Here is an 18,275-nt window from a genome sequence, read left to right as displayed (position 1 = left end):
ACCCTTTATTTCCTTTTTATTTTAAATCAGTCTCATTTCTTTGAGGCATAGAGGTGGCCAAATCATAGGATAAAACCTTCCTTTTAAAAGTTTGGTCATGATCATAATTAAGCTGAGTTGGTGGAATGACATTGTTTCCTAATGTCTGAAACAGTCAGGTCTCTTTATGGGGACAAGCATAATTCAAGAACTGTGGTGTCTGTTTTATATCATCCAGTGATGTCAGCTGAGCTGCTGAAAAGTGCTGTAGAAAGAGCAGGTAGGTTGAAGTCCTTTCTAGGGAGTTCCTTTCAGTAAGTGCTTTTAGTCTCTTTGCCAGCAAAGGAGTATTTAGTGTGACTGCTTGAAAGGAGATGTGTCAAAGTATTGCAAAATCAGGTTACTGGCATCCCCTTTCTTTGCACCACTACTATTCATACTAAAATGTGCGCACATTTTGCTCATTGTTACATCCCTAGCTCCTTGCACAGTGCCTAGCAGGTATTATTTGCGTCATAAATATTTGTAGAATGAATGAATAAGTGATTGACTTTGTATTAACATAGAACTTTGTGATATTCTTAGTGTCAGGGCCTTTGAACACCTTTCCTTTCTTGGAAACTAAAGTATACTGGGTCTGAGCTCGTAATTCAAGTTTTGTTAGTAGCAGCTATACTTCTGTCATTTTATTTCCTGCATATAAAGAATAGGTATCTAAGGAAACTCAGGAGCCCCCAAAGGTTGGGCAATTGTCTAGTCTGCTCATTATGATAAGCCACTAGTTGAGGAGAAGGAATCAATATCATTTCCCTGGGAAGAGGCAGCCTGAGGAAGAAATGAATACTTTGCCCTTTCCAGAATGCGAGTAGGTGAGGATTAAATCACTAGGTGTGTCAAAAGAACTGGAAGGAGATAACAGCGCTAGGGGCAGCATCCTAAGTCATTTTGAGGTACCTTTGTTAAATTTTTAAGTGTGCTTTGGGTCAGGCAGGACCCTCATACCTGTTGACAACCACTAAGGCATTTGTGTGTAAGGGTATGGTTCAAGGAACATATAACCTGCAAAGTCATCAGCACATGGGAAGTGGGCATACCACATTAGGTAAAGAAAGAGAGGAAAAGCAGAACTGTGAAAAATCGTGATGCTTTGTGAATGGAGAAGAGCATCAGAACATTTTCGTTTAAAGTATTATGCCTCAACAGAGTTTATGGAAGTTTTTATTCAGAGAGGTTTTGAAATTATTCATGAGACGGTTTCTCTAACCTCACCGTGTCTTTTTCTTACCTCAGCTGTTCCAAAGACCTAATGCGCTTGCTGTCCAGCAGTTGACAGCTGCTCAGCAGCAGCAGTATGCACTAGCAGCTGCTCATCAGCCTCACATTGGTAAGTCCTTAAGCCTTCGAGTTCCCTTCTTTTCAGTCTGGCCACCATTTTAGGATACTGGCTGCTGTGAAACTCAGTAGTGTAGACCAGGGGTCCCCAACCCATAAGCCATGAACTGCTACCGGTCCGTGGCCTCTTAGTAACTGGGCCGCACATCAGGAGGTGAGCGGCGGGAGAGCGACCGAACCTTCATCTGTATTTGCAGATGCTCCCCAGCGCTCGCATCACCACCTCAGCTCCACCTCAGTTCATCAGGCTTTAGATTCTCATAGGAGGACTGGTCCCTGGTGCCAAAAAGGTCAGGGACTGCTGGTGTAGACTGATTATAAAAGTCCAGACAAATTCCTCAAAGTAAATGGCCTTTTCCTCATCCAGTTATTTCTAACTATGTTCTTTATTTTTGGCACACCTTCTAGACCTCATAAGATTTCTTGGTTCTTAGTATCAGTACAATTATTGCTCTCTGTGAGCTGTTTCAAGATTTAAAAATCTTACAGTAGTGACTAGTAGCATCAACTCTGTTAGTGAGATTGGTTGAATCGATTGAATGACAGTAGTTTTGTCCATGTTGGGGTTTTGTAGACTGCAAATATATCAACTCCTCGTCTTATTAAGTAGCAACATATATTAAAAATTTCATAATGTATTCCCATGTAATTACTGGGTTTTAAAGTAGCTTTGCCCTTCTATAGCAATTGTTAAAGTTTTGACATGTATATTTTTGCCCTTCCCCCAGCCTTTTAAATGTCTCTGAAACAAAGTGCTGTAAATGTAAACAAGTATAAGTAGAACTTTTTTTTTTTAATGTGTCAGAATGATGTGATTGAATGAAAGGCGATCTCCAATCATGGATAGTGGTGTGCAGTGAAAGAAGAGACCTGCTTCCCACCTAGATCTATGAGGCCGGGCGTGAAGGCCTTTGCCTAGGTCTGGTGTTTTATAATTGTAGATAGTTGTCTTTAATAAATACCCATATATTTTCTTTGAGGGAAACTGGGAAGTTGATTTAAATGGAAATAAAATCTACCCCTCGTCCTATTAGAAAGTCTTTCAAGTTGTTCTAGTTAAACCTGTTATAACTTGAATCTTTTAGAAATTGTGCCGAATTTAAAACTGCATAACAATTTTAATTATAATTTTTTAGCAGAGGTAGAAAAAAAAGATGAAAGATAAATGTCACCATAATCTTTAGTATAGGGATGATTTTATCTTTTTAAAATTCCTCTCTAGTCTCAACCTATCCTATCTTCTCTTTTTTTTTTTTCTTTTTTCTTTTTTTTCTCACCTACAGCCTGGAATGAATAGCCCAACTGTGTAGGTATTTGGTAGGGCTGCAGTTTTAGTCAAATTTGTTTTTACTGACAGGTATGTTTTCAGCAGGTTTAGCTCCCGCCGCGTTTGTCCCCAATCCATACATCATCAGCGCTGCTCCCCCAGGGACGGATCCCTACACAGCTGGATTGGCTGCAGCAGCAACACTAGGTGAGACATTCTGCCACACAAGGGATTTTCTCACCTGCTAAAAGTCATTTGAGATGGGCATGTGTTCTTTATACTCTCTCACAAATTCATGTCTCCACTGGGAGACTCTTCTGATTTCCAGTGCCATCTACCTGCCGGTTGGATATCTCGGCTTAGTTGTAACCTCACACTTGAACATGTCCAAAGAGAAACTAATCAGCTATCTCCTGTATAGGTATTTTGGATCTACAGAGCCACCAGTTGCTCATATATATTTTGGGAATTTCTCCTGTTGTCCAGATCTCTAGGCTATCACAGTTAGGGTCCTTATAAGCTTTGCCTAGACTTTCTCACATAGTCCTAATTTTCTTGCTTCTTTCTTCTCCCTCTTCTACCTTCCTAATTGTTCAAGAAAACTGTCTCAAACACAGACATTATTCTTTCATCCTTCATTGCTTTTTGTCTTATTCACCGTAATGTAGCATACTGCGGTTATTATCAAACATGGCTGATCATTATAATCTGCTTGAGTGGTGGTGCTGGTGGTGGTGGTTTGTTCTTCTTTGGAATCAGTATTTTTTAAGGCGCTGGCATGGCATTCTGAGGATTAGCGAGGTTTGGAACCCACTATGTTTAGGGGGTCTCTCTGTGACTTATTATGGATGTCTTTATAGGTGTGCCACTTTCTTCCCTCCAAATTGGATACCATTGGCTCACACTATACACTCTAGTAATATTAAACTGATTTTAGCTTGTCGTAGATAATCACTTTAGTCTAGGACTCTGAGTCTTTGGACACTATGGTCTCAGTCTTCTGTAGTCAATTTTCCCCCCATTCTTTGCCTGGGAAGCATCCTTAACTTATTGCCACCTCTAGAAAGCCTTTCTTTGTTAACCCTTCCCTAGTCATTCTCTATTACTTATTATTGCTTGTGGATGTATACATGAGTAGTTTCCTCCTCCTGCCCTTGAGACTAAACTCTTTCAAAAGCAGGCACTTTTGGCACAGTTGCTGTCACCATAGTGGGGTCATAAATGTATGGTAGATTGATTTCAACATTAGGACAGACTAAATCCAAAGTAAATATTCTTTGGGGGAGAGATCCCTCTAAGTCATGTTAATCATGACTAAATATCCCTGTGAGATTTCACTTTTTATATAGCTTGTGATTTGCAATTATGAACTCAAATGCAGTATGTAAGTTTGTATTTCTTTAGAATTGTGTCCATTTTGGCATAGACTTTTGATGGGAACATAGGCAGTTTCGTTCCCCGGTCCCCAACCCCCGTCTTTAGGGAGAAATAGAAAGCTCTTCCTAGCAGAATGATCTTTGCTAACCACTGTTAATATTTATAGAACCTTTCTTTATTAATTATTTGCCAGGCATTGCGATGAGTGCTTTTCTTTCATTTGAGTTGTTACATGACGATTTTACAAATTAAAGAGTTTGGGGCTCAGAGAGCTGTCTTTTTGAGATCACACAATTTAAATGTTGTACAGTTGGGATTTCATCCAGATCTAACTCCAGACCCATGTGTGCACTATACTGTGTAATAATCTATGTTATCTTAAATTGTCTTTTCTGTACTTTCTTCCTCTACTAACTTACAGTAACATTATTTAAACAGCAAACTTGTCTAAGATATGACACACTTGTCCTCACTGAGATCATTGTTTGGTGAACAGAATCTGGCTTTTTCTACTCATTAGCTGAGCCAGACTGAAAATGACTTAAGTGCTTTCATAGAGAACCAGAAATGTTATACCTTTTGACATGCCTTTCTGAGTTTAAAAGTTTACGTAACAGCTGTCTGTGCCCAACTGAGAGGTTTGTTTGTTGACTTTTTGAGGGGAGCCTTGGGAATATCATTATAGGTTACAGCCCAACCTTTTATGGTAGATGTGGCAATACCCTAACACCTATTACACCCATTTTGCAGGGGAGGAAACCAAGGCACAGGCTGGGACTTCATTATGTTTTATCTTTTATTCTTTAACTGCCCAAGATCACTCCTCTTTGTAAACACTAGGTAGATGAGTTTGGGGGGCCCACTACTCTCTTTAACTTGGAGGCATGGTTTCTAGACTATTTAGGTTCTGATAAAAATCATTTAACCCATTTGCTTATTACAATAAAATAGCTCAATTGTGACATACCTTTTCTAAGCAGATGTAGTGTTTCACAGTGGGCACCCTTATAAACAGAGCTTCTTGATTTTGGTTAAGTCCACAGGTACAGAAAATACAAAATTAAAAATGTCAGAGCATCATTAGATAGTAATATAATTTTTTTTTTTTTGGTACTTTAGAAGCTTAAAATGGAGGAACAAAAACTGTACCAATTTATTTCGACTTAAGTATATGTTTCTATAGGATTAATGTCAGAACAGCTGAATTTGAAACAGCTCTTTGGAACTCCATTGTAAGGCAGGATTATTATTAACCAAGTTGCAAATATTTTGAACTTTGTGCTTTAATTAGGAGGGTTCTAATTGGAGATGTGTTTCAGCAGATGTGAGGAGCTGGCTTTGAGCCTTTGTCTTGGTTGGGAGGTAGGCAGCCTTGATGTTTCTAGCCACCAGCTTCAGAAAATTCTATGGTTTAGATTTCTGTCACATCCAGGTTGCTGTCTGTATAGCTCTGTTATCTCTCTGTTGCCTACTCTGTGTGGCAGAGACTGCAGCTGTAGCTCCTTGTCAAAGAAGGTGAACAGATAATTTAGAGCAGAAAGCCTAGTTTTGTTTAGGATATATACTCAGCAGATCTATAATAAGTCAAGATGTTACATTTTTTTTGTTTCTCTTTGTTTCAACTTTGACTTACATTTAAAATTTCATATGTCAATGTCTGAATGTAGTTGTGTTGAATGACTTCTGTGACTTTACAAATAGGAAAACCAATCAGCTTAGAAATTGAGCAGTGGAGTGGAGGTTCAGTGGAGTCTCTGAGTTTTGTTGTCAGAAGACTGATGGATTTTCATGCTTCTGAAGTTAATGAAGTGCTAGTATCTGCATCCCTGTTAATCACCTCAGATGCCATCCTTACATTGAGAGCAGGGTACAGCTTAATCTTTGGTTCTGTTTACATCACTCCGAGCACACATTCCCATTTCCCTTCTAACAGCAAATTTTATCTATATCTTTCCTGTGTCCTTTCTTGGAAAAAGCAAGCCTTTGCCTTCTTCCTGACCAAGGCCAGTTCCTCCATGTGTTCTTAAACTGACCCTGTCCTACTTCTACTAGTTATGTTTCCTTTCGATATCTTCCATGTTTTATCCTTCACTAGCTTCTTCTCTAGGGCTGGAGTATGTTACTGACTTCGGAAGAGTTTGGTGTGGGGATCATGTATAATGTTTTATATTTTAAAAAATAATAGAATTAATGATTAGCTAAAATGAACTAGTATATTCATAATATTTTACAGTAGGATCTGCTGAGTTAGATGTAGTTTTTGGAAACTCTGAGATGATTTTTACTAGTCTAAACTTTTCTTACACTTCTCTTGCTATTTTTAGGCCCGGCTGTGGTCCCTCACCAGTATTATGGAGTTACTCCCTGGGGAGTCTACCCTGCCAGTCTTTTCCAGCAGCAAGCTGCGGCTGCAGCAGCAGCAACAAATTCTGCCAACCAGCAGACCACTCCACAGGCTCAGCAAGGGCAGCAGCAGGTACATGTTAACAAAATTTGTCCCATGTAATAATTTTAGTTACCATATATAATTAAAAGGTAACATTGGTCCGAATAGAGAAGTACTGAATGGATGCGTTCCCTTTCTTTATTTGTATCTGAGTTCAGGCTCAAACTTAGCTGAACTTACTGAATGCCTTTCATGGATCAGGTCCTTGGTCAGTGTAACCAGTTGAAATAATGATATTATACGATTTACATATGAGAAGACTGCTTAAAAAATTGTCTAGTTAAGGGTATATAGTTAGCAAGTGCAGAGAGAATTCATACCGACAGTAAATTTTCTTTCTGCCATACTATAGTTAATTGCTAAGCACCATTCTCAGATCACTTTTGGCTCTCTTACAAGAGGCTTGCCACCAGAGGGGGAGGGACTTGTTCTTCAGACTGCTTATTTATAACATCTATTGGATGGGATGTAAATCTTAAACCTGTTATATCTGTTTTATAGTAATGAGAGGTTTTAAATTGAGTTGGGAAAGAATAATTAACTGCAAAACCAAGTATGTCTTTTTATTTTAAATGGCTATTTTTTCTTGCTTACTAGAATAACACCTATTTATTTGCTGAATATTGTGTTGAATTGGAAAACAACAAAAATCCTTTTTGTCAGAAGAAACCAATCATTATTAACGTTTGGTATCTATCACTCTAACCTTATTTAATTAATTTGTTGTAAAATTGGGATTTTTCTGTCCATGTGGTTTTACATCCTGTTTTAACAGTTTGTTATTTAATAACATTTTCTAGCTGTATTTAAATCCATCAAAGAATATCCCATACTTTATTTTGACTAGTCCATTATGATTTGATATTTAACTTAGCAATGTTTTAGTGTTATAAATAAGACTGATGAATATCCTTTGCATAAGTCTGTGATTACTTTCATGGAATAAATTCCTAGAAATTGATTTCTTTTGAGTAAATAAAATGAGTATTTAGACTTTTGATATGCATTGTCAAACTAAAGGCAGAACACCATGCTTATATATGTACAAACAAGAATTCTTTGCTTTTTATCAATCTCACTAAGAGAGAATATATTTATTTTTTAGATTCCACACAATTATAGAATAACACAGGTCTTAAGATTCCAGCTAGTTTATCTTGTGTCAATTATTTTTTATAGTAAGATAATTGGATGGAGGGAAGCTAATATACATTTTCTTTGTAATAGATAGAATTCTAGTACCAGGTATGCAAGAGAATTCAGCAGATAATTTGTTGACAGAATGGGTGATTTCTATTAATAAATTTCTTAGTAGGTACTCTGTATATAGCTTGTATTAATTTGTTGGGTGGTGATCTTTGTGTTTAAATGGTTCCGAAAGCATTGTGGGTTTGAAAATCTGAAGTAATTGACATGTTTTAAAATTAGCTCTAATAGAATGAACAAGAAAAACAGTAATAGTACTTCTTATTGGAAGCTTTCTTTTTAAAGCTAAATGCTCTACATATAATTTCTTTTACTTACTTTAATTCTGGTAAATAGATTATGTGACTTTCCATACAAAGGTTGAAGAAATGGAATTTATGTGCCCACAGTCACACAGATATTAAGATTTAAATAGTCTATAATTTCATAACTTGTACTGTTTTCTGACCATATTGTGATGTTTGGAGTTAATGGAAAACCTGTGATCTGGTCTTTGTTCAGTCACTAACTGATTGCAAGTAGAGCAAGTTGCATAACTTCTATGTATATATATTCCTTAGCTATAAAATGGGCATGATAATCATTTGCATTTCAGAGTTTTCCGTCATCTGTAATTACAAATCCTATAAAAAAGTTATTAGCGTTAATTTTTAATAAGCAGCCATATTTTAGGTCCATTGTTATTTTTGTCAGTTTTTGGTTTCATTCATTTTAGGAAAACAATGATTTTCTTGGTGAACTCTTTTGTCATAGTTATCGAAATGAGAGGCTCGTAGTAAACTTTGCTTTTGGCCTTTACATTTTATTGGAAAGCATTTGTTGTGTTCTAGATACACTAACTATTCCAAATCTAATTTGAGCAGAGTCAGTGACATTCTAGCCAAGCATCTTACTCTGATTTCTTTTTTATCCTTTTTGAAGTTTCCTTTGACACTTGATAAAAATTTTAGTCTTTTCTTTTGTTTTAACAAGAATTTTAAAATAGAAAAGAAAAACCCTGGGTATTGGGTTGAACTCAAGCACAGGTGGTAAACTTGGTGGTGGTTTGATATTGAGCATTGCATTTTAAGAGAAAAGAGTTCAGAGTGGTTTCTGAATTTTCTAAATTAGTAGAGATTGATGATTCTATCAAACATGGTGAACTATGGAAGGATGAATGAATTTTAATTAAAACACCCCTATTGAACATCTACTTATTAAGTATTGGTAGATTTCAAACACTGTTTAAATCAGTACTTTTAAAAATAAATGAAAAGTTAACAGCTTTTGTGTCGTGAAGATGGGTAATAAACTAACTCCTTGGATAGTGTTTTATAAATAGAAATTCAGACTTCTTAAAAATGACTTTTAGTAAATGTTAAAATAAATGTTAATTGTGAAATTTTATGTATTCCCATAAAACTCAGACTTGGTGAAATTAAAATGTGTGAATATTGGCAGCTGACTTAAGAACTCTGATTTATTGTCAGGATACTACATAGATTTCTAGAAAGTGGACCAAAAGGAAACATGTTGTTCTCCTCATTAATTGAAAAAAGATTCAACAGTCAGGACTACATCTTTCTTCAGGCATCTTTTTCACTCCCCTGTCCCCTGACCTTTCATACAACTTGTAGACATACATAAGTTTGGTTTATTACGTCTTTTGAAAACGAGGCTTTCATTGATATTTTGTTAATTCTCCAGTAGTTTTGAACTATTAGTGTTTGCCGAATCTCTGTACATGCTGTTTACTTTTCCTAGAGTGAGGCTCTTCTGGGTTATTGGTTAGGCATCTTTTTCTTCTTTTTTTAAAAAATTTATTTATTTTAATTAGTTTCAAGTATACAGTACATTGGTTAGACATCTATATAGTTTGTAAAATGATCCCCCCAATTGCTCTCTCCCTCCCCTGACCCTCCACCTAGCCAACGTATTAATGCTAACTGCATTCCCTATGCCGTGCTCCCCATCCCTGTGACCATCCATCAGCTACTGATTTGTACTTCTTTAACCCTTCACCTCATTCTCCCAGCCCCCTAGGCTCCCCTCCCCTCTGTCCATCACCAAATTATCCACTGTATTTGTGAATTTGTTTTTGATTAGTTTGTTCTTTTTATTCCTTAGATTCCTCATATAAGTGAAATCATATAGTGTTTATCTTTCTCTGTCTGACTTAAATACCTTCTAGGTCCATCAAAGCAATATCTTTTTCCATCCCCTTCCTTTTCATATGTAGGAATCTTGTTTTCTTATCCTTTCAGCCACTCTATCTTTTGGTTGGAGCACTTAATTCTTTTCCGTTTAAGGTACTTATTGATAGGAATGTAATTGTTACCATTCTTTATTCCTGTTTTTGATACATGTTTTTTTCTTTCTAAAGAAGTCTCTCCAACATTTCCTGTAATACTGGCTTGGTGGCGATAAATTCCTTTAGCTTATTTTTGTCTGAGAAGCTCTTTATCTGTCCTTCAACTCTAAATGATAGCTTTGCTGGATAAATTATTCTTGCTTGCAGATAGGCATCTTCTAAGTCTTAGCCCAAGTACTCCCCTGTATAACCTCTTCTATATAGATTGAAGTTCGCCCTCTCTTGTAAAGTTGGTTAGAGTCTTTGAGTCACAAACTGAAATAAACTGCCTAAAATTTGACAGTAATTAGCTATTGGTTATTGATTAGCTCCTGGATACTTACTTGTGCCTTGCAGACATTAATTCCCATACTCCCAACAAATCTGCAAGATGAGCTATTTTTACAAATAAAGAAATAAGAGACTTTGGGCAAATTGCACATCTCTTCTTGCCAATGTGGACAGTGTTGTTCACCTTATGCTCATTTAATAAATATTTAATTGATTGCTGGTGGTGTTTCTCTTACATTTTTTACCAAAAGTACCGAGAACAATATGTCTAACTTTTATAAATAGCAGAATGTTAGTGAAAGTAATCTCATGAGAACTTTGCTTTTGAAAACATTGCAAAATACATTGTTTATAAACTTTGGTAATTTTAACCTTGGTCTGTGGGTTTAACATTTTTACTTGCTATGGTATATAGATTTTGTGGAATAGATTATTCATATATTCAGAATAAGAATGATTATCAGCAACTTAATACCTGTGTTTCATTTATAAAAATGTCAATCCTTTATCACAGTGGCAGAATTGGTATTCTGCACTGAAATGTCAGTGTTCTTGACTAATATTCATCTCCATTTAGATTGCTCTATGTTTGTGGAATTTATGAGAGAAGAAATAGAAACAGTTAGGTCAGAATCTTCCTAAATCAAATCTGGTGAGCTCACTTGGGCCCTGATGAATGGGAATAGTGTTCTAGGGTAGAGAAAATGCTCTCATATTCCAAAAGGAAAATATAGCTTCTTTTGTGGATCTCTTTTTGGTCACAGGTATTTTAACTTAATTATTAAGTAAATTATCCCTGTTCCTTCTATCTAAACCCTCTCCCCCACCCATCATACTCTTTCTTCTTCACCCACTTTGTCAGAACACTGATGTTATAGAGTTACTACTTATTGTCTGTCTCATTCATTAGAATAAAAGCTCTAAAAGGGCCGGGGCTTTGCTTGTCTCATTCATCGCTTTACCTGTAGTACCTGCAGGCATCTTTAAGTATTTGATTAATGAATGAATCATCACTAATATATGCTTTCGGCTCCTGTATAAAGTTAATATGTTTAAACTAAGAATGGTAGAATGAAGTGTTGTTAATTAAGTTTTTATCCTAGCCATGTCATATAAAACCATTATATGAAAAATGTTTTACAACGGTCAGTTTTTAAAAGTTGACTCAAGTTAAGCACATGGTGGATCTTAGATATATCCAATGAGTGGGAAGTAGTTGATTTATTTTTGTCTCCCAGGTTCTCCGTGGAGGAGCCAGCCAGCGTCCTTTGACCCCAAATCAGAACCAGCAGGGACAGCAAACAGATCCATTAGTGGCAGCTGCAGCAGTGAATTCTGCTCTTGCTTTTGGACAAGGACTGGCTGCAGGCATGCCAGGTGAGACTTCACTGTTGTTCCTAATAATTTGAGAGAAAAGAAAAGTCTGCTTGTTGGGAGAGATTCAAAGAAGATTGGGCAGTGCTTTTAGGCTTATGATTTGGGGACTGGCGAGGATGACATACACTTGCCCTCACTTAGATCACGGTTCATTGATGAGAGCACCTAATTGTTCTGAGCCAGTCTTAATCTTGGTGGAGATGTGCAAATCTGCATACATTGCTTCGAATATGCTGTTTTCGTTGGTGATGATCTATTTTTTTTCCTCACTATTAGGTGTAGAAGGAGTGGCCTTACCACTTTATCATTACTGTAGGGCTTTAGACTTTAGCAGATGTTTTTGAACAGCATTATTAGGAAGAAATTCCTGGTATTCCTTGATAGGATCATCCTTTACATTCTTAGGATTTCCTCTAAACCAGTTGTAGAGGTGCCATGTAACTGCCTACCTATGACTGATATATATATCTTGAATATATGTTATATTTGGCTTACTGTCACCTGGTCCTATTCTTTGCATAGACTGGATGTAGTTTGAGGTTCTTCCTTTGAAACAGGTCCTTTATAAGACCTCAGCGTGAGTTTATGGATCATTACTGACCATGAAGCATTGCCAAATTAACTGATTCATTTATGAGTTCAGTGAGTAAATTTAACTTGCAGCATTTGTTTTGTTAGTTCCTAAGCATTTATGTTTAATTAAGAAGTCACCTATAATTTTTTGTATGGCTCAATAGGATTTGAAAGTACTATTTCATATAGTATGAAAAGATTCTATCAATTAAAGCCTGTCTAGGTTTTTCATGTTAACTTGCAGCATATTTGTGCTTAGATTATTATGTGATATGAAAGTACTGTGATTGTTGTAATCATTTGTACCCTCTGTTATTTGTGTGGACAAGAAAACATTAAAAAATTGTCAGTGTGTGATTGCTGGTGATAACCTTGGTTAGCACTTTGAAAAGTATAGTATTCTCTATCATGCCAAATTCCCTTTCTAACACCTAGTGAATGATAAATAACACTATCCCTTATTGTGCCAAATATCACACTGGATCTTTCACATTCATCTTTTAGTTTAATCTTCACAAGCACTTTACAAGAGGCAGGTTTTATTATCCTCATTTTACAGGAGAACAAATGGATAACCAGAGATTTAGTCATATATCAGCATATACATCTCGGTCTGTCTGTCCCCAGAGCTGAGTTGGTGACTATTTACAATATGCTGGTATCAGGAGACAGGTGTTAGTTTTATATATACTTATAATATGTCGGCTTGATATTCCCAGGTTATCCGGTCTTGGCTCCCGCTGCTTACTATGACCAGACCGGTGCCCTTGTGGTGAATACAGGAGCAAGAAATGGACTCGGAGCTCCTGTACGACTTGTAGCTCCTGCCCCAGTCATCATTAGTTCCTCAGCCGCACAAGCAGGTGAGTTTACATCTTGGTGGGCTCATGTCAGATATCTAAAAGGGGTGATAAATGATATTCTTAAAATGTGTTGAAATGCACTTTATTTGACAGTTCTCACTACAGCACTTCTACCCTGTAACGTTTCAAAGAGAATCAGAAGCAACAAGTGACCTTGATAGATTCTGATTCTGTTGATGGCATGTACCAGCTGGTTAGCAGCAAGGGCCCATTCCACTGCAAATACAAGAAGTTCGATTACTCACATAAAATAGTACTGTTGGCAGAAGTCCAAGGCTAATTTAATAGAAATCCATGTCATTATTTTAAAATAACGTAGGTTTTTTTTGTTGTCGTGGTTGCCTTTTTTTGATGAATTTGCGGGGGGTGGGGCAGGGATGGAGGAGGTGGAAGGAGAGTAGTAAGATGTGGCAGAAAAATTAATTTTGGTTGGGGTAATAGGTATTTGTTTTAAGCTGTTTGTATTTAATTAGCAACTATAGTGGGAAGTTCTAGAAGAGAGCAGCATGCTTAAATATCTTAGGAATTTGAAGGACTTTAGTATATGGTTAACACTGGTTCTGGAAAAATGTCTTCAACATAGGTATTTGTGGAACTTGAGATTTTGGGAAGTAGTTGTATTTAAAATGGTTGCTCCAGTCATATTTTGACCTCAAGTTAAATGTAGAAATAGAAAATAAAAGCTTCAAATGAAAGGATCAAAGACATTTGTATGATTCTCTACAAGGGTTATGTCTACTTCGAAAAGATGTGGCAGAATTAAAAGGTTTTCAAAAAAGGGTAACAACGTAGTTAGGAAATGTGGCCACTCCCTTTTGTAGCCAAATGGTTTGCTTTCTTCTTTGTAGCTGTTGCAGCAGCCGCAGCTTCAGCAAACGGAGCAGCTGGTGGGCTTGCTGGAACAACAAATGGACCATTTCGCCCTTTAGGAACCCAGCAGCCTCAGCCCCAGCCCCAGCAGCAGCCCAATAACAACCTGGCGTCCAGCTCTTTCTACGGCAACAACTCTCTGAGCAGCAATTCCCAGAGCAGCTCCCTCTTCTCCCAGGGCTCTGCGCAGCCTGCCAACACATCCTTGGGATTTGGAAGTAGCAGTTCTCTTGGCGCCACCCTGGGATCTGCCCTCGGAGGGTTTGGAACAGCAGGTAGAAATCAGATTGATGTGCTCATAAAACTGAATTTTAATTATTTTTACAATATTTATGGAACACTTGACAGTGCATGGACCCCTGCACAGATACCACAGGCAGACCTGGATCAAGCCCCGTGAGAATCCACCCGTCCCACACATCTTTGAGATGATGGACTAATTAAAACCAAGATTTACAGTTGGGGCCTGTTTTCAGGTTTACGCTTGTGTTGCTACTTATTTATATCTTATAGTCAATTTGTTTCAGGGATTAAAAAACTAGGGGAGATTTTTGCAGGCATTGGGAAGAACATGGAGGAAGCAGAGAAATGTGGATGTTAAAAACAGGGAGGACGACTTACAAAGATCGCAGGGTAGTAGACGCCACAATCTGTAGGCCTTAAAGAGTCATGAGTTTGCTTCAGTCTTTTGAGAAGAATTAAGGTGGATATTATGGAAAAGTGGGAAGAAGGAAATTAGACCAACATGTTTTTAATGTTTCAGTGGAAGAAAAAAACAGGAAAGTAGTAAGATAAGGTAAACAAATGGGATAATTGCAGTGTTTGTAAAACAATGTGATCTCAGAACAGAAGGACAGGTTTAAGAGAAAGTATCTTAAGTTAAAATTGGGGGCTAGTAATAACTCTTGATTGAACAGACCCATTGAGAAAATAGGCTTTCATATATAAGTCTCATGTACGGGGCAATACTCAGTTTACAAATTTGTTTTCCGTACTCCATTTTTCTGTTAGAACCTTGGGGTCGATGAAAGGCATTCTTTTTAGCCCATTTTCTTTCACTTTTTCCATAGCTAATGTGGCCGTCAGAGCTTTTAACCCACCCCCACCCCATAATAATATGACACAAAAAGGAAGGTTAATTTAGCATATGTGTGATGGTTTGAACAAAAGTTTCATGCTAACCTGAGCCATGTCCTCTTTATTACCTTACCTGCCGCATGAACAGTTAGGCTGTCTCTGCTTACAACTTTGCGGTGGTAAGGAGTCTGGATCAAAGTGTTAGGAACAGGTCACTGGGCTTGTTCTTCGAAGAACAGGCCTGTTCTTATCTGCATTGTTTTAATTCCATTTTAGTTGCAAACTCCAACACTGGCAGTGGCTCCCGCCGTGACTCCCTGACTGGCAGCAGTGACCTTTATAAGAGGACATCGAGCAGCTTGACCCCCATTGGACACAGTTTTTATAACGGCCTTAGCTTTTCCTCCTCTCCTGGACCCGTGGGCATGCCTCTCCCTAGTCAGGGACCAGGACATTCACAGACACCACCTCCTTCCCTCTCTTCACATGGATCCTCTTCAAGCTTAAACCTGGGTAAGAACCATTACTCTAACACCACCTTGAACTCTAGAAATCTCTTGCCACTGATGCCATTAGAAGTGCTTTGCACAAGCAAAGGACAGTCCCTTTATCCTAGAAGTGTCCCGGGTGTTCTATGCCTTTCTTGACTACCTCATGTTATTTAGGCTTTACTTAGATAGTATAGCAGTTTTGGATTTATTAAAATTTGGGTGGATCCCCTGTATATTCACTTCGGCTTTAGTATGAACATCTTGTTTTTTGGCTCCATATGAGAATCTTTCATTATAAACACAGTACAGATTCATTTTAAGTAAAGCTGGAGAACACAGAGACACAGAGACATAGAGACACAATGTATTCACCTCATATTGCCACTGAAATATCACCACGATTAATATTTTGGTACATTTTTCACACTTTCCCCCATGTATATGTTGAATATCTTACTTTTTCACATAAAGTGTTTTATTTTAAAAAATTTGCCAAGTTCTTAAAAAGAACATTTGTATATACATTCTTAAACTACAGTATGCTCATGAGTATAGATGTGTATTTCCCAAATATATGTTTTGGTTGTTATATGTATGGGATTTAAAAAATGTTACCATCTAATCCTAGAAAACGAGGAGGGGAGGAGGGGAAGAGGATCTTAAGCACCAGGCCGTAAGAATGAAAAGACTTGTATTAGCACTTTGGGTGGCACATTTTTACATCTTTGGAGATAGGAGATAGTGCATACTCCCTTCCTCTAGTTATTTATGGAGTTTGGATTTTGAAGTACTGATTTATTTCTTAGATGGGGAAAGTTGAGGCATAGAAGTAGAGTGATTACATAATTTATCATGCAACCCAGAACACTTTTGAGAGTGAATGGGGGTGCTATTAATTATTACCCTGTGACGACAGCCCTAAACAAGACTGTCCCGGCAAAAATTATGTGTGGCCACTTTGTCGCCAAAATTTTGTTTTTATTTATTTTTTAATAATCCTCTATTTGTTGCTTTTTTTTTTTTTAAATTAGGCTTTATTATTTTTTTTTAGAGCAGTTTAAAAAAAGACGGGGGGAAGAGCAGAGATTTTCTCTGTATCCTCAACCCCACACATGCATAGCCTTCCCCATTCTCAGCATCCCCACTGCAGTCACCTTTTTTTACAATTGATGAACCTACATTGACACATTATTATCATCCAGAGTCTGTAGTTTACATGGACTTTTTTCACTTTTTAACTGGCAAGATTAAAAGTGGCTTTATAGACTCAGAAATGAAGACTGACTATGCTTTCATTTGGAAAGACAAAGATTTGGGAATGATTATAAAAATTTAAAAATACTTGGATGGGGTAGGATAATATAGTTGTTGTTCTAGAACTAAGAAGTGCTATCTTTGTGTTCGAGCAACAAGTTTTAAGGCAAAACTATGTGTCTATGTAAGTACATACGTGTGTGTGTATGTCCTGAAATTTTAGAAAGTAAGAACTATAGTTGTGGAACTCATTGTCTCAGGTTATACGGACATTACTTTAGTTGTAGGGACATTGCAGATTGGTAAGTTCATATTGGAAAGTTAAGGGAGTCGGGTACATTGCACAACAGTGTTTCTAGTGAAAGATTGCCTGGCTTTAAAGGCTGAGGGTAAATGCAGAATTATAAGGGGTAGATGAAAGTTCCAGTTTAGTGTATGGATAGAAGGAGCTAACATTTTCTGAGTACTTATTACGTGCTACTGTTAAATGGTTTTGGGTGCTATACATAAAACTCTGGAAGGTGGTGTAGGTATTATGCCCACTATACAGAAGTGAGGAAACGGACCTAAATACCTAACCTTGGTCTTCTCAGATATGAACAGATTTAAACTCAAACCTGACTCAAAAGCATGCAGTATTAGTATAGACTCTGTCACATGATGTGCCTAGGGTGTCTTTTAAACCAGTGCATTATCACATGCAGAAAGCTTAACCTTTTAATTCTTGGTTTAAACATTTGAACTATGTCAGCTCATACTGAGTACTAAACAAACTAAATCCACAAAAAATTTTTCGTAAAGAGCTTGATAGTAAATATTTTAGGTTTGTAGGTCAGATGGTCTTTGTAGTGCATATTTAACTCTATTGTTGAAAAGAAAACTTTATTTACAAAAATAGGTAGCAGGCCAGATTTGTCCTATGGGCTGTAGTTTGTCAGCCCCAGAACTAAATGCTCTTGTTCTTGGTGTTGGAAAGTGAAGCTGGAGACATTATTTGCACGTGTGGTTCCTTTCCTCTTTCCAATATATCAGCAATTTGATGAAATACTTCCTTATTCTTAATTCATGTTTCCCCATGGAGTAGAAAATCACTATTGGTGTGAGTTCTTTCTTATTTTAATGACTCTTGCTGTCTGCTTAGTTTTATTTTTAACATTATCTTCCCTTTAAAAAAAGTTTACCTTGCATTTTAGTTATGTATTTGCATTGGACTTGCATTGCTGCATATACTACATGAATCATGTGTGTCATTTCTGAGGAACTTGTGTCTTGATTAGTAAGAGCTATACCTCCTCTCAATCTGCTGCTAGTCCTTGAGACAGGGGTTCTTGTATGCTGTAGCCTTAGCTTAGAGAAAATAGTGTGGTACTTGGTTTTTAGCAGTATCCATACAAAGGCCCTAAAGACATTTTGGTACAAGAAACTTAGCATTTCTTTACCAAATATATATTAGGCCACACCTAATAATGCTTCTACTATTAAT

At 37.2% G+C, this 18,275-nt stretch overlaps 1 protein-coding gene and 1 non-coding gene across 24 annotated transcripts in view; both read left to right on the top strand.

Annotated features, from left to right (window-relative positions):
- The window catches only part of PUM1 (pumilio RNA binding family member 1), a 108,600-nt gene that overhangs the window by 62,342 nt on the left and 27,983 nt on the right, over window positions 1-18,275 (top strand). For 9 of the 23 annotated variants that reach the window (XM_023529246.1, XM_011357799.2, XM_011357793.2 and 6 more), the window contains 7 exons: window positions 1,270-1,363; window positions 2,729-2,845; window positions 6,340-6,491; window positions 11,526-11,664; window positions 12,957-13,100; window positions 13,949-14,245; window positions 15,324-15,560. In XM_023529246.1, coding sequence (XP_023385014.1) covers window positions 1,270-1,363; window positions 2,729-2,845; window positions 6,340-6,491; window positions 11,526-11,664; window positions 12,957-13,100; window positions 13,949-14,245; window positions 15,324-15,560 — 1,180 coding nt within the window. The remainder of the gene's footprint in view (window positions 1-1,269; window positions 1,364-2,728; window positions 2,846-6,339; window positions 6,492-11,525; window positions 11,665-12,956; window positions 13,101-13,948; window positions 14,246-15,323; window positions 15,561-18,275) is intronic. The other 14 variants (XM_023529249.1, XM_011357800.2, XM_023529259.1 and 11 more) reach the window with 6 other exon arrangements.
- Window positions 11,771-11,848, top strand: LOC111738300. Its single transcript, XR_002779806.1, has one exon. It is a non-coding gene; the product is annotated as a small nucleolar RNA SNORD103/SNORD85 (small nucleolar RNA).

This window comes from Pteropus vampyrus, unplaced genomic scaffold, assembly GCF_000151845.1.
Source record: "Pteropus vampyrus isolate Shadow unplaced genomic scaffold, Pvam_2.0 Scaffold36, whole genome shotgun sequence".
Classification (NCBI taxonomy): Eukaryota; Metazoa; Chordata; class Mammalia; order Chiroptera; family Pteropodidae; genus Pteropus; species Pteropus vampyrus.
This window is presented reverse-complemented; position numbering and strand designations above follow the sequence as displayed.